Source organism: Salarias fasciatus, chromosome 20, assembly GCF_902148845.1.
Source record: "Salarias fasciatus chromosome 20, fSalaFa1.1, whole genome shotgun sequence".
Lineage (NCBI taxonomy): Eukaryota > Metazoa > Chordata > Actinopteri > Blenniiformes > Blenniidae > Salarias > Salarias fasciatus.
In genome coordinates this window covers 18,920,659-18,936,373 of record NC_043764.1, presented here as the reverse complement: position 1 = coordinate 18,936,373, position 15,715 = coordinate 18,920,659, and the positions used below count along the sequence as shown (strand labels likewise).

General features: G+C 46.1%; 1 protein-coding gene across 2 annotated transcripts in view; it reads left to right on the top strand.

The window, feature by feature from the left end:
• Positions 1 to 15,247, top strand: part of LOC115408549 (protein bicaudal D homolog 2-like) — a 40,127-nt gene extending 24,880 nt beyond the window's left edge. The window contains exons 4-11 of one of the 2 annotated variants that reach the window (XM_030119372.1): positions 696 to 910; positions 990 to 1,236; positions 2,894 to 3,151; positions 3,239 to 3,442; positions 3,528 to 4,076; positions 4,596 to 4,747; positions 9,265 to 9,493; positions 12,874 to 15,247. In XM_030119372.1, the coding sequence (XP_029975232.1) occupies positions 696 to 910; positions 990 to 1,236; positions 2,894 to 3,151; positions 3,239 to 3,442; positions 3,528 to 4,076; positions 4,596 to 4,747; positions 9,265 to 9,493; positions 12,874 to 12,876 (1,857 nt within the window). In that variant the 3' untranslated portion in view covers positions 12,877 to 15,247. Of the gene's footprint in view, positions 1 to 695; positions 911 to 989; positions 1,237 to 2,893; positions 3,152 to 3,238; positions 3,443 to 3,527; positions 4,077 to 4,595; positions 4,748 to 9,264 lie in introns of both variants that reach the window. The other variant, XM_030119371.1, reaches the window with a different exon arrangement.
• The last annotated feature ends 468 nt before the right edge of the window (positions 15,248 to 15,715 follow it).

The window sequence follows — 15,715 nt, the reverse complement described above, 5'->3', positions numbered from 1 at the left end:
CACGCAGCATCTCCTCCCAAGTCGTCTCATTCTTGCACAATAAACCAGCCAAAAGAAAGATTACAGATTTGATATTCAGATTTAATTTAGATATTAAACTGTCTCATTTTCAGTAAAGAGATAAACAGGTGTCTTAGTGCTTTTTGTTTTCAAAGCCTTGTGCTGCTGTCTAGTTTATTGAAGCATTTTGGAAACTCGTTTATTCACTTCCTGGGCTTATTCAAATCTGGAACGACAGGGAAAAAAAAAATCTATTTTTCACATCTGCTTTAATAAAGCTCAGCAGTCTCCAGTGGAGATATTTCCTTTTGATGCCTGTGTGTTACATTCATCATACATTCAGTAAAACAAAAAATTGAAAAGAAAGGGATTCCCTATTCTAATTATCATGAAACAGAATGAGAGTTTGAATGCAGTTTTTCTTAATTACAGTCATTTTGCATCATGTGAATCTTTGTTAATTTTGTTGGGGGTTTTTTTCCAGCTACAGAAATGAACCTCCACAACCAATTTTCAGAGTTTCACTTTGTGAAATTCCCCATTAAATAAATTAGGCAATAATGTTACCCTTATTAAAAAAATTAGCAAAAAGGCCTTACCAGTTCATAAAGTGGGAACGGTACAGATTTTGTAACGCACAAACATGTCACTGTCAATACTAAACTGTTGGGTTTTTTCACTTTTTCCATATCCAGGTGGAGTTTGAGGGCTTGAAGCATGAGATCCGTCGTCTCGAGGAGGACACCCAGTTCCTTAACAGCCAGCTGGAGGACGCCATCCGCCTCAAAGAGATCTCTGAGCGTCAGCTCAGCGAAGCTCTGGAGACCATCAAGACTGAGCGCGAGCTGAAGGCTTCTCTGAGGAAGGAGCTGTCCCACTACATGAGCATCGGAGACACTCTGTACCACAGGTGAGCTGGAAGTGAACCCAGAGCTGTCACAGGGTTCTGGAAATACTCGTGTTAACGCTGTTTCCTGTACTGTCCGCAGCCCCCTCAGCATCTCTCTGGACGGTCTGAAGTTCAGCGACGATGCGGCCACCGAGCCCAACAACGACGAGGCTCTCCACGGATACGAGAACGGCTTCATCAAGCTGGCCAACGCCATCACCGACGACAACCGCATCTCCACGCCCAAGAACGAAGAGCTGTTCCGTCCCGCGCCCAGCCTTGTCGACGACCTGCTCAGCGAACTTAACATCTGCGAGATTCAGAAGCTGAAGCAGCAGCTGATGCAGGTTCGTCTCCAGTCAGTGACAAAAATAAAACTATATGATGATGTGCACTGATGTGGTTTACAGTTCAGTTCTTCACAAGGATTAAATCCCATTTGAGTCCACCTTCAGTGACCTCCTCTGTGTGGAGTTTGCATGTTCTACCTGGGCATGTATTCTAGTTTCATCTCTGAGGTTAAGTAAATTGAACGTAGATGTTTTTTTAGTGTCTGACAGCTTCCTGCAACCCTCAGTTAGATAGAATGGTATTAAAGATGGTGGCATTCTGTAACAGAATCAATAAACCAATGACATACAAGGTAGAGTCAAATGAATTAAACATTTTCTGTCTGACTGAATTGTGGGATCACTAATGGATGTGATGTATAGTATCCTCTGAGGTTGACAGAATCAACAGTTTATAAGCTGCATTTCACTAAAATAATGTAGCTAAAAGTAGTTCAAATGTTTCAGTTGATAAAACATTCGGGAAGTATTTTTTAAGATGCATGTCGAAGTGAAGTTTGTATTTATTTCTCCAAATTTCTTGAGATGGTGGTGATATATTTGTCTGAATTGGTTTTTTGTAGCTTCTAAACTTGACAGTGAGCACATCCTATTGAGATGAAGGTGTACGGTGTGTCTCAGAGTGGAGTGTTTTGGTGATATCCTGCCCCAATCTGCTGTGGGATTTAAATCCCCTTAAAGCAATTTAATCCAGGGAGACAGATACGCCCTCCAGCCTCCGCTGGGCCCTTGAGGCAGCGGGTGGCGGCACCAGAGAACCTGCCATCTGCTTGTTCGCCACCCCATGAGTCCCAAGGCCACGCCTGAGCGGGCGCCATGGTTACCAGAAAGTACTGAAAACCTGTGGATAGCGATTGTTTCGGAAACCAAAAGATTACACGTTGCACGTTTGGCGAGTTTACGCGTGAACTGTCACCCACATGGGTGCCGTCATGCTGTACGGTGACAGCTTTAGTTCTCAACAAGACCGTAGTTATGGGGAAGGTGATGGAGCGCGACTAAAACCCGTGTTTGATATAACCCAGCATCCTGTTAAAGCCTCCTGACAGGTCATTCCACAGATTCCTGGTAGGAATCAGAGCATAGAAAGCACTTTCACTTAACTGTCCTGTCTTGAAATTCTTGCTGAATGATTCTTTTAGCCTTTAACAGTCTGACTGTAGAGGAATCTCTATGTTTGACTGCTTACTTATGTTTTATGTTGTTTTCAGTGCTGCTGTATTTTTCTTCTTAGTATTTTATACCTATTATTGTTATAAATTAGGCTTCATTACATGTTGTACACTAATAAATAATGCAAGCAGATGAGCATGATAATGATACTTTCATATTATTTACAGATCAGGTTCTGAAATAGCTCAGGACTCACAGCTGTGCACTTGTGTGTAAGACGAGCCACCCAGGGATTCTATTCGTGCTGAGCTGAACTGAGTCCAGCAGATTGTCAAGGTCATCCCGACCGATGCTGGGATAGCGGGCGATTCGCCTCGCATGCTTCGGCATTGCAAGCCTGATAGCAGATAGAGTTACCGCATGATAGATAATCCTATCTTAATATGATCTGCTTCAAAAGCAGGGATCCCTCACATCGTCGGGTTACCAAAAAAACAGACTTGACATGTGTGTGATAATAAGTGTGTTCATCTCTTCTCAGATGGAGCGCGAGAAGGTCAACCTGCTGTCCAACCTGCAGGACTCCCAGAAACAGCTGGAGCAGGCGAACGGCGCCCTGTCCGAGCACCAGGAGAAGGTCAACCGCCTCACTGAGAACCTCAACGCCATCCGCAAGCTCCAAGCCAGCAAGGAGCGCCAGTCTGCCCTGGACAACGAGAAAGAGCGCGACAGCCACGAGGACGGCGATTACTACGAGGTGGACATCAACGGACCCGAGATCCTGGAGTGCAAGTACAAGGTAACGGCTTGACTGCGAGCAGCGGAATGAAGTGTTTGGATGAGGTCAGGCCGGAGAAAGTGAAATCTGAGCTTCCTGCTTCCGTAGGTGGCCGTGTCCGAGGCAGGAGAGCTGAAGGAGGAACTGAAGACCCTGAAGGCAGAATACCAGGCCTGCCAGTCACGCTACGAAGAGGAGCGCACCCGCCTGGAGAACGACGTCACCACGCTGGGAGAGAAGCTGTCATCTCTGGAGAAGAGCAGTCGTACTGAGAAGGAAGAGAAGGCCAAACTGGAGAAGGAGCTGCGCAAGGTAATGTGTTTCTGACTCGATTCTGATTTTTCTCGTTCTTCTTTCGACAAAGCCGACTAAACATTGCGTGTCTTTGTGTTTGTAGCTGAGTGACGTGGCGGGCGAGTCCCAGGGCAGTCTGAGTGTTGCTCAAGACGAGCTGGTCACCTTCAGTGAAGAGCTGGCCACCCTCTACAACCACGTCTGCATGTGCAACAACGAGACCCCCAACCGGGTCATGCTCGACTTCTACAAGGAGGGGAAAGGTGGTCGCAGCAGCCCGGAGGGCCGCGGGCGCCGCTCGCCCATCCTTCTCACCAAGGGCCTGTTCCCCGAGCCCGGCAAGGCCGACCTCAGCGACGGAGTCCCTTCGCCGGTCTCCTCCCTGCCTTCCCCCGTGTCCGACCACCGGCGCGAGCCCATGAACATCTACAACCTGGTGGCCATCATCCGAGACCAGATCAAGCACCTGCAGCTGGCCGTGGACCGCACCACGGAGCTGTCGCGCCAGAGGGTCGCCTCCCTGGAGCTCGGCGCCGTGGCCGACAAGGACAAGGAGGCCTGCATGGAGGAGATCCTCAAACTGAAGTCCCTGCTCAGCACCAAGCGCGAGCAGATCGCCACCCTGCGGACCGTCCTCAAGGCTAACAAGCAGGTTCGTTTTAATCCCCCCCACAGGTTTTGATACAACCGTATGCGTTTGTCCTTGATAGACGGGAACAAAATGCTATTTCAGGTCTTCTCAGCTGTCGCGGCAAATGCTTTGCAGACAAGATCTTTTAAAAACAGCGGTGGAGACGGCAGCTGTATGGCGTCAGCTGTCCCAAGTTTTTGTGAGATAAGACGAAGAGAACAGCCTTGAAAAAGCACAAACAGACTAATAACCCCGATCAGGAGTGTGTATACAGTTGCTCTGGTAGCCTTCTAAAGTATGTGTTTGGCTACTGTGTGACCTCAACAATACGGGCAGGGAAACACCTAATTAACTACACAAAACGTGTTTTCCAAACAATAAGCCAGCATTAGCAGCCCAGTTATTACCTTCAGGCCTCACATGTGTCTAAAATAAACACTGTGGGTTATATTAACAGAGATAGACTGCTTGCTATTGAAAAATAAACCCCCGACCGGCCAGCTGCTCCAATCTTGCTGTTCTTCTTCTCCACACCCGCAGACAGCTGAAGTTGCTCTCGCCAATCTGAAGAGCAAGTACGAGAACGAGAAGGCCATGGTGACCGAGACCATGATGAAACTGAGGAATGAGCTCAAGGCTCTCAAGGAAGACGCCGCCACCTTTTCCTCTCTCCGAGCCATGTTCGCCACACGGTAAGAAAGACGCCCAACCTTACAAAGCGGAAATAGGTTCAAGCGTTTTTCCAAGTGATCATACTGGGGAAAAAAGAGATCATTCAAGCAGAAGTTATTTTCTTTAATAGCTTGTACATTTTTTATAATTATTATATTTTTTTGGGTGGGTTATTAAAATGTAGGATACTATAATGCAACATGAGCACGTAGGTATTAATAGGTTAAATCGACTGCAGCACATTATACACCAGGTAAAGTAAAGACAGGATTACTGTCATCGTGTAATCCATGTTTACCATATGCTGACACTGTCACTGGGGTGGTGTCGTTTCTGACGCGGTTAAGGAGACTATTGTTTTTCACTCAAGGCCAGTGAGGGATTCTGTTTGTAATGATACCGACTGCGGAGCACAGAAGGTATCTAATCTGGGTATCACTTAAATATGTCACTTACGCATTGTTTTTGAGCAGTGACTTAGGCTGTGTGAGTGTGTGTGTGTGTGAGGGGGGGGATCAGATGGGCCGACACACTCACTAATCTCTTCTGATTCCATCGAGAAGCCGGTCAAAGGTTCTGTGCATAATCCCACCTCATCTTGGTCTGGATTACACATTCAACCCTCAACACAAAGCAGATCGAGTGCGCGCACACACACACACACACACTGTACGTTTGTTTACTGTGGACAACTTTTTATTGTGACAAAATACCAGATTGAGCATTTTTATGCGCTGACATGTCCGTCTGATGGTTCATTTCACACTACTCTTGCTTTTTTCAGTAGTTTCTCCAGTGTGAATTTTATCAAGGTGATAGTTCCCACTTATTTCTGTAAATGTTATGGTCCAGATGGCGGGGCTGACATGCCAACGCAGTCTTTTCTGTTGCATTTAAGACTCCCTTGCAAGCCACAGCAAAGCTCAGGCTGTGCAGATGGAGGAGTGGAGGAAGACGAGGGTGTGGAGAGACAGTACTGTACCGTGTAGGACACACACAAACACACACACACGCTCCAAGGAGTGTGTGGGCAGCTCAGAACCCCTCGTCTTACCCATACAGTAATCCAATACCTGTTCCTGCAGTGCACTTGCTGAAGTAACTCCATATACCTGCAACAGCTAATCAATTAGTAACAGGTGGAAAGCTCTTCTGTCTGCAAGTATGAGAGTGTGCAACGTCACGGGATTTCTGGTGCACTGCAGAGCCAGATGGCGACAGGAGACTCAGATCCTCCTTCTACTTCAGGAGACCACGAGCTGACAGGTCTTTGTTGCAACATTGCAGCAAACATCCATCCATTAGCTCAAGAATATCCCAGGTATAGAAAGGCCACGCCCTGAAAAGGTCACAGTTCATTACAGGTCAAACACCGATGCTTTCATTCACACCAGGCTGCCTGGAGAAAATCTTACACACACGTGCACAACAACAGCAGAGTCTGCACATTCTACCAACCTTTACCCTTCAGCGAAGGTGTGTGTGTGTGTGTGTGTGTGTGTGTGTGTTTCCATGAGCCTGCATATTCCTCCATTGATAATGATGTTTTTCCAGCCCTGAACCTCAGCAGCTCGCCGTGTTCATGGAGCCCATGCATGAGTTACATCCAGCCTGTTTATGGGATTCATGCATTGGTATGTAAATGTAGTCCCATACAGCACAGAGCTGGGTCAGGGGACTCTTTGAGAGGCTGGGGGACTTGCCCGTGCAGAGTTTCCCACACTCACCCCACCCCCCCCAGTCCCCCTTCCATCCTTCCTCATCGCCAAACACCCGGTTCTCTAGTCATCTGGAAAAGAAAGAGAGGAAGGAGCAGGCTTTCAGTTAAAGCCCACTACAGGAGCCTAATTTGACAGTCTCCTTTTTTCCGTCATGGTAATCACGGCGGTGACAAAGTCCGCAAGGCTGGATTTCTGAGAATTGAAAAACTCTCCAACACAAGCGATGTGTGGTCCCGCACAAAAGGCTAGAGAAATGAAGTGGCTCTGAAAAAGTGCAGCTTTTTTTGCGCTGGACTTCGTCTGATCTCACGCTGCAGACTATCACTTACTGTTATACACTTACATTATTCCATTCCGTGGGAATCTCATGAAAGAGAGACACACTTTAAAGTTTTCTTTAGTGTGTGCACGTGATTTTTACTTTTTTTTTTTCTCCCCCACTGTGTGCCTCTCCAGCTGCAGTCTCCGGTGTCGTGTTAACAATAAACTCCTGCCTCTTACATTCCTGAGACATGCCTCAACTTGCTTTCACCTTCTGCTCCCTCTGATTAACAGTCAAACCATTATCCAAGTCATATTTTCACCCTCCGTCGTCCTGCGATTCTTTTGTTGGGAGTTTTCTCTTTCTTTCTGTTCAGTCTCTGTGCTCTCAGATCTTCACTCACCATGTCCTCTGTGTGTGTGTGTGTGTGTGTGTGTGTGTGTGTGTGTGTGTGTGTGTGTGTGTGTGTGTGTGTGTGTGTGTGTGTGTGTGTGTGTGTGTGTGTGTGTGTGTGTGTGTGTGTGTGTGTGTGTGTGTGTGTGTGTGTGTGTGTTTGTGTGTGTGATATCCATCCCACCATGACCAATCACGTTCCAGACGAGGCCACAGCAGAGGAGGTTGTGTTTGTGAGTTCTGCAGGAGAATTATTGATCGTCCACTATGCTTATAGGAATGTTTAATAGTTGAAGCTTTTAGCTGCAATGAGTGACTGTAAAGCGCTTCGATAGTAAACACATAAAGTGCTTTATTGTCAGAAATCGCAAGTTTGTTGACTCGCCAACCTCAAAAGACCAGCCGCCGGCCCCCCACGCCTTTGTGCTTACAACACCCGATCAGCAGGCCGAGAAGGCTCCTATTGTATGCCCTCAAGTCTCACAATAAACTCCTGTTTTTTTTCCCGGGAAAAAAAAAAACCCCACGCCCCCTCACCCTAACGCAGGAGTGACTGAACCATCTGAAGGCGCACCAACCCCACACCCCCCCCCCCCCCCTCCAGCCCCTCCCGGGTCGCCGCCCCACCTCATACTGGGTTTAATGAAGTAGCACTGATCCCTTTTGTCTGGGTGTGTGTCCCACTGGGAATCAAGCTGCATACGCAAGAGGGGTGGGCATGGTTTATGTTTGGATGGTGGTCTGGGCAGGCCAGGGTTCACATGGCCCATGACCAAGTGCAGCCAAAACAGCTGCGGCTTCTGGTTACAGGTGACTTCAGCTCGCAGATTTGGCAGGTCAAGACTTTATTTTTATTTCAAAAGCTTACTGTTTGATTTTTTCTACATATTTTGTGACTCAGTTGATGCTTTTGCACTTAAAAAAAAAAATGCACGTTAGGTTGCATCTGAAGGGTTTGGCTGCATTTCAGTTGAAGAACGCCTGTCAACACGATCAACCCTTCCCTTCGCTGAGGTGTGTCAGTCATTACCAAAGAATGTCAGTCACACTGCGTTCTCAGCAGTTTTGAAGGGATGGATGTCTGAGACAAGCAGAGAGACAGTGACTAATGCAAGCAGAGAGAGAGAGAGAGCGAGACAGAGAGAGACAGAGACTTAATGGAAAAAAATGGCTTCAGTAAAGTGTACCTGGTGGAACAGCAGATGGAGTACGGTGATATGAATCCCCTCTACCTTGAAATCCTGCATTGTGACCTAGTTTTTACACCTGTCCAGTCATCAGCACTCACACACGTGCCAGGGCAGGGAGACCGGCGGTAATGCCGCAGTGCAGATATCAGTGAGGAGCAGCAGGAGGGAGACAGGATTCATATTTTGCACTCTTTCACACCTAGACGTTAGACGGGATGCAGGAATAGAGGTCACACTGTCTCACTTCAACTGGAAAAGCGAAGCTCAAGTGTGAACAGCATTTGCACCTCGGTCCTCTTCCCTCCATCGCCTCATGATACTCCCCCCCCCGCCCTCAGCGTCCTGCTCAGGTGACGCAGGCAGGATCTCCTCACTGACCCTTAGGTTAATGCTTTCATCCTTTGTGTGTGTGATCTATTCTTAACTTCTACCACACTTGCTTTCATATGTTTGAACCTCTTTCCGCCAGTTTTTAACAAATCTAAAAAAAACCAACAGATTTTAGTTCTTGAAGTATGACATCTGTAGTTCAAGCGTTTCAAATATCAGCACAACTGCTTGAAAATAGAGAAAACATGTTGGTTGATGGACTTTGGTGGATGGAGTCAGGAGTCAGGAGTTAATGCTGCAGCAGCTCTCTCAGGCCTGAGCTTTGTGGCTCAATGACGCCACCTGGTGGTGATGGGAGCTGCAGCATAAATGGAGGAAAGGTCAGTTTACAGCGCTGCCAGTTTTCATTCAGCTGTGGTTTCTCAAATTATTGCAAATATAGTAAGATCCTGTTGCATTTTCTCACATAAAAAAGGTGTGAAGAACCTTTCCTCATGGTATCTCTAGAGAAGAGACACTGGAACCAGTTGCCGAGCACGACCTTTGCGTCCCCGTGGACGTTTCTTTCACGTTTCTCAGCCTCAAGCGATGGCGTGCTTACTTGACCCCGACTCTCCTCTCCGTGTGTTTGCCTCCCGCAGCTGTGACGAATACGTGACGCAGCTGGATGAGATGCAGAGGCAGCTGGCCGCGGCGGAGGACGAGAAGAAGACCCTCAACTCGCTGCTGCGGATGGCCATCCAGCAGAAGCTGGCCCTGACGCAGCGCCTGGAAGACCTGGAGTTCGACCACGAGCAGACCCGCCGGGGGGGCAACTCCGGCCGGGCCAAGGCGCGCAAGGCCGCCGGCGGCACCGCCGGCAACCCCCACGTAAGTCAGAGTCTCACCTGCTCTGGCCTGCCGGAGCTCAACAACTCCATGCCCAACGGCATCCTGGGAGGCCCCGTGGTTTTCTGCAGTGAGAAGTACAAGATCTACTGCGACTGAGGCGGCTGCAAACGTCCGCACGGGACTGCTGTGTACAGAGGGTGGGGGGGGGGGGGGGGCGCCGCGCGCGCGCGCCGAACCCTCCCCGCCTTAGTGTTAAAGAGCCCCACTCGCTCGCTTTAGCTCCCTGGCCGGCCCGCGCTGTGTGACTAACCGGCTGCTCGTGTGTGCTAGTGTAAACGCTTAGGGGAATGCAGATGTATGTACAGTGTGCACTAGACGTTTGGACTGTAGTAGACATATACGGCATGTGGAATATAGGGCCCCCGGTTATATTGGGGGGGTGTAGTGGGTGTTCTGGAGTGTCTATTCTATCCGCTGTCATGGTGCTGTACGTATGATGTAAAAGGTGGCAGCTTCTGTGCTCGTTCGTTCTGACCCCCTGAGTGGCTTGCCTAGTAACATTAACACATCTTTGAGGGGGGGGGGGATGGAGACATGTGAAGAGGATGTCATTGAAAGAGACGAAAGATGACATCCTCTGTTGTTTGACTTGTCTGCTGGCATCGGTGCTCCTTTGGAAAAGAGAAAAAAAGCCCCCCGCCGCTCCCTTGCCTCTCCGTCCTGGCGCCCCCAGGACCGGCCTGCGCTCAGCGGCCCACTCTCTAACGAAATGTTTACAATAAGAAAATAAAAGAATCGAAAATATGCAAGCTCCCTCTGCCTTCCGGCTAGGGGAGCATCAATGTGATTCAACTCAGAAATTCAGAACTCATCCGTGGGCTATTGGTATTGCGATGGCAACGTCCGGGCAGAAAAGGAGCACCTGTGACCACGGGTGTTTATTTCAGGATCATTTTAAAAGCTGTGATGCTAGCACACCAATCCTGTAGGGTCTGTAGAATCGCATGGCTTTTGCAGCTGAAAACGCTTCTGAGCTTTTTCTAACCTTTTTTTTTTTTTTTTTTTCTGTCGTCGAGCGCGTGGTACAAGACAAGCTCCTGTACTGCAGGGCTCGGCGTTGTAAGATGAAGAGTTATTTGGTGTCTGGTGAAATACAGGAGGGCTGTCTACTCCATGTGACCCATTACGTTGCGATGGATTCTCTCAGAGCCATATTGCAAGAGGCGGAAAGGAAGTTTGACAAATCGATCTCCACATCTAAATTAAGTGCACTTCAGCATATAGGTGCCTCAGGTTCCTGCTTCTGTTAAAACGGACACAAAGATTACTGTGAACAGAGATACAATATAGTTTTGATCAAAGAAGATTTTTTTGTAAGAAAAATATGGAGCAAATCCTCGAAGAGCACAAATCAAACACAAAGAAACTCACATCTGGACAATAAATCTGCAAACGAAAACCTGGCGAAAGTGCCTGTCAACCCCAAACACTTGATATATTTATCTATCTATCTGTTGATGTAAAGCCCCGTCCTCCTGTTTCAGCTTCAGCTAACAACCTTCTTTGGCTTCCTTTCCCCCGTCTGCCCTCTGCTCTATTTTTAGAAGCTTGCTGAGAGCTCCCGAATAATTTTCTGTGTGGCTGAAACCTGTTTTTTCCCCCCTCATGTCTCTAACCCGTGTCTCGTCACCCGGTCACGATGACGACTTTCTCTCTCGTAGATTGTCAGCAGCTTGCTCCCCCAGCATCACCACTCACCCTTTAACTAGAAAGAGGAAAAACGGGGAAATTTGCCCTCTGAATAATTTTGTCAGGTAACGTCCTCGCATACGCTGTGTTTTCTGACCGATTATTATTTTTTTGCCTGTGTGTAAATCTCAGTGTTGAAATGAAGAGCCCTCATATGTGTGTGTGTGTGTGTGTGTACTCTGAGTTTAACCACTGCAAATGGAGGGCGTCTTTTCTTTTTTTTTTTTTTTTCCTTTGTCTTTCGGTGTGTGAGGACAAAGCAATGTACTGTTTTAGTATTGACAATAGCTTTAAACCCTTGCAAGCTAGTATTACGCAAATAGGAAAAATATGAGTGGGGCTTGTGTTTAATACATCCATGTACTGCTTGTGGATCATAGACACATTAGCTTTATGATGCAGAAAGCAGGGTTGATGTGAGGAAATCCTGCAAGATTTATACGAACTTTGCATTTTCTACGACTAAGCTATATATTGAACTCTATATTCTTAATGTGATCCTATTCAGGTTGCAATCTTGCAGGATGCTACGACAGTATTTCTTCCTCTTGATGACAAATAGAATGAACAAGTCGTCAACCCTGCTTGACACGTGCATCCGTAAGCCACAGCACACAGCATGGAGACAAGGCTAATCGTACACGTTAGAGCAAAAAAGAACAAAAAAAAGAAAATAGAGAAAAAACAACCTCCCGAGAGGTCACTCACTCTTCTGTTTGAGATTCACCTAACTTAACAAGTGCGATATATTGTGTTTCTATCGGTTTGCGCTGACAGAATAGGTTCGGGGGAGTAGAGGAGGGAGATCTACCCCTGTTGTAAACCAGCTCCTGGAAAAGGAGATAAGAGAGCTGGACACGATGGTGAAGAAAACCAGATGTCTGGCCGATACCGGCGAGACATTAGCCCAGGATTCTCCCCAGGGAGAAACTCCTGCTGACATTTGGAGGAAAAAAAAAATAGAAGAAGAAGAAAGCCTGTTTCTTGGTCAAACAGTGGACATTGATTCAAATTAGCTGAGGCGACGACCCTTTTCCCCTGTACAGGTTTTGTGGATTCAGTGAGCAATAGATAGATCCCAGGATGTGATAGTGACTAGAAACCCCCCCTCCCCAGGATAGATGAGCTCCCACTTTGCTCCATCTACTTTGAAATCAATGTCCGGCTAACCTGGCGCCGTTGCAACGCGCCGCCTGAAACTCTCCTCCTACCTCTGCCTGCAGGCTCCTCCCACGTCACCTCTTAAGTTTTCTGTCACACGTTGCATCTCGTTTCTGATTTCCTCATAAGCCTGCATGTCTCAGACATAAGCCGTTGCTCTTCAGCTTGCATGGTCGGTGTGTGAGAGACTATCGTGTCTCCTGAGGGACGCGGCTCCGCTCCGTCCTGACGTGTGAGAGATCTTGGTACTTGTGAGTCATTGGCTTCCTAACTTCATCTGCAAAATTTAACTTGTGGCGGTTGCGCTTTCCCGCCATCGGCTCCTCTCAAACATATCGACGGCGTCGATATTTTTTTTATTTTTTTTTTTTGGCGCCTAATAACTTTGCTGTGTGCTGCTTCGACTAACTCCGGCCGCCACCTGCCGCCGGCCGCCTCTAACAAGCCGCTCTCCAGTGACCCAGAATGCTAACGATGCTTATCGTCTGTTTGTTTCTCCATTTTTGCAGTAATTACAGTAATTCTGCGCCGGCGACGACGTACCGACACGAGGTCTGTTGTGGCGGCTGATTGGCACGGGCGAAAAGCGTTAGCACCGTAGGCTATTTGGACTCGATAAACTACAAAACAAAGTGAAAACACAAAACAGAATACACTGATTTTTAAGTCCAAATGAGTTTATCTCATTTTGCTTTCGAATACTAAAAAAAAAAGCACATTTTAACGACACTGCCTTGTTACTTTATTGCGTGCAGCTGCTGTGGAAGCCGATTCCTCACAAGTCCAATGAAACAAAGAGTGTGATTGGCTGATAAAACCCTCCAGGGGACACGGGGTTGTTTCTCAACATGAATCACAAGCTGTTTTATTTGGCTTAAGTGTTTTTTTTTTTCTTTTTTGTTTATTATTTTCATAATATGTGCACTTTCATTATATAGGAATTTTAACGTACTATTATTAACCAGTAGGAAAAGCATGGTAGTACTATGGTTTGTGAGTTATCCAGTTTAGACTATGAGACTATAGGATGAGACGTCCTCCTCAATTTAAATTCAAAGCTACTTTTTTTGCTCAAAGTAAAGGCTCCACAAACCACAAACGTACTATGATGACTCTGTCCTCAAGATTTTATCCATCAAGTAATCATTCTGATGTTTTGTTACATATGTTAAGCTGTTCTTTTTGTGTTTGTTCTACTGCCATGTTCTACACAAGAAAAAAAAAAATCCAGGGTGATCAAATTCTGGGGTTTTTTCATGTATTTATTATTCCTAGGAATAGTTCAAAATTTACAAGATGAAACTTGACGACGCTCTGACTAAAGTAGGTAAGTTGTGTTCCGGGAAAGAATTGAGTGGCACGACGCGCTTTTTCTTTTCCCGAGCTTCTTACCGAAGGGCGTCCCACTGAAACGGGGTCACTGGCTCACAGAATTCTCTGCAAGGGCGACGATTAAAATTCCAAATTGGAATTGTTTCATTCTCTCTTCGTTTTATCGTGCCGAATCTCGGCACACCGTTTAGGTCGAAAAGAATCAAGACTGGGAAGGAAGGCAGGCCGCCTCTGAGAAAAGGCGTTTGCTGGGGCCGTGGCGTCTCCCAGCGAGCGCCGGGGTTTTGCTTTTGGTTTGTTTAGCTCTTTGTTTCTGACCAGTAGTGCCTTTCATTGTTTCAAGGGAGAATCTTAGGCTAGTGTTTTGTGTTCCTGTTTTTTATAGGTGAGGACTTTGGGTTCAACTGTGAGCAGCAATAAGCGCAAAAGGGAATTTGCCCCTTTTTTGCATGAGTGAGATATTAGTTTTGAAATTAGCTCAATAAAACTGAAATTGCATTGAATTCTGCAGGTCAGTGATCCACTCAATAAATTCAGGGGTATTAAGAAAAGGTTGGTTTTTTTTGTTTGTTGTTGGGTTTTTTTTTGTTTTTGTTTTTTGTTTTGTTTTTTAAATCAAACTTTGGGAACCAAAAGAAATCCCTTTGGCCTCCTGTTATTGAACAAATGACTCCAAGCATCTGTAATGTGTTGGGGTAGCTCAGTGTACTATTGGAAACATCTATGTATCTCTAGCTTTGTTTGGTGAAGGTAATGTGTTATCAATAGTATTGTTGAAAAAATGTGCAGAGAGCGCATTTTGTCTTTCCTTTTTTTTCCAATTTCAGTTTTGTTTGTTTTTTTATTACTCTTGAATTTTTTTCTTTTTTCTTTTTTTCTTTTTTTTTTTACATCATCTTTAAGCATTATGTTTTCAGGAAACAGAAAACAAATCTGGCATCAACAAGCTTGAATAGTGCCATGATAGCCAATGCTTGTTTGTTGAGGCATTAAAGTTACCAATATGGTTTGAGAAGCTAAAAGAAAAAGTGCAATTTAGATGCTGTTTTACATTTATAAAAAGAAAGAGACAAAGTTTTCTGTTTGCTGGAAGCGATAGCATTGTGATAATAAAGATTAGCTGTGCAAACTTTATATTGTCATATTGTGTTTCAGTATTGATCCATAATAAGAATTTGATATCTTTATATGAAAATAACAACTTCACCTGTATGTTGGTATTTATTTGAATTGTCATGCAGTACTGTATTCTTATCAATAATGTGCATTATGATTAGTGGCATATTGATTACGACTAAATGTCATATGCATGTTTCTCAGATATGGGACCTTTACACAGAATTGAAAACAAACATGGAAAACTTTTGTCAGGGTGGTTAAAAATTTAAAAAATGGGGTGGAAAAAAAAAATTAAAAGAGAAAGTTGAGTCTAATGTATTACTGCTGAACTAATCCTCTGGAAGTGTTTTGTTTGTTTTCTAGCTGAGAGGTGGTAAGTCTGTGTAAGGGTAGTCATACTGGCTAAAATCAATAAATGTGACTTAAGTTCCAGTTTGTTTGTGTGTTATTTATCATTTTTGCGCAGCAGCAGCATGTAGGGGGTTAAACTGTGAAGGCTCTCGGAGCGGTCCCAGCTGTGAGCAAGGGGAAGGGGAACTTCCCAGCTGTCTGCACGGCTCCAGGACACGATCACATTTCACACAATGCACAAAACACCTCCACCCCTCCTCCCAAGACTCCCATCTCTCTCCCTCCCTCCCTCCCTCCGCCGTTCCTCTGCTGTCTCACTTAAACGTCGCTCCTCCCCCCTCCATCCTCTGCCTCTCTCTCTGTTTTCCCATTTTTATTTCTCTCCTCTCCGTCTGAAGTTACGCCCCCTCAAAGATCGGACCCAGATTCCTCCTGACCTTCGGTACAGCCAGCATTTCCTCTCCAGCCTCTGGAGGCTGATGCTCAGGCCCAAGATTTCTTTTTGTTTGTTTTTACAAATATATGCTTCAAGATCTTTCAGAAGGCAAT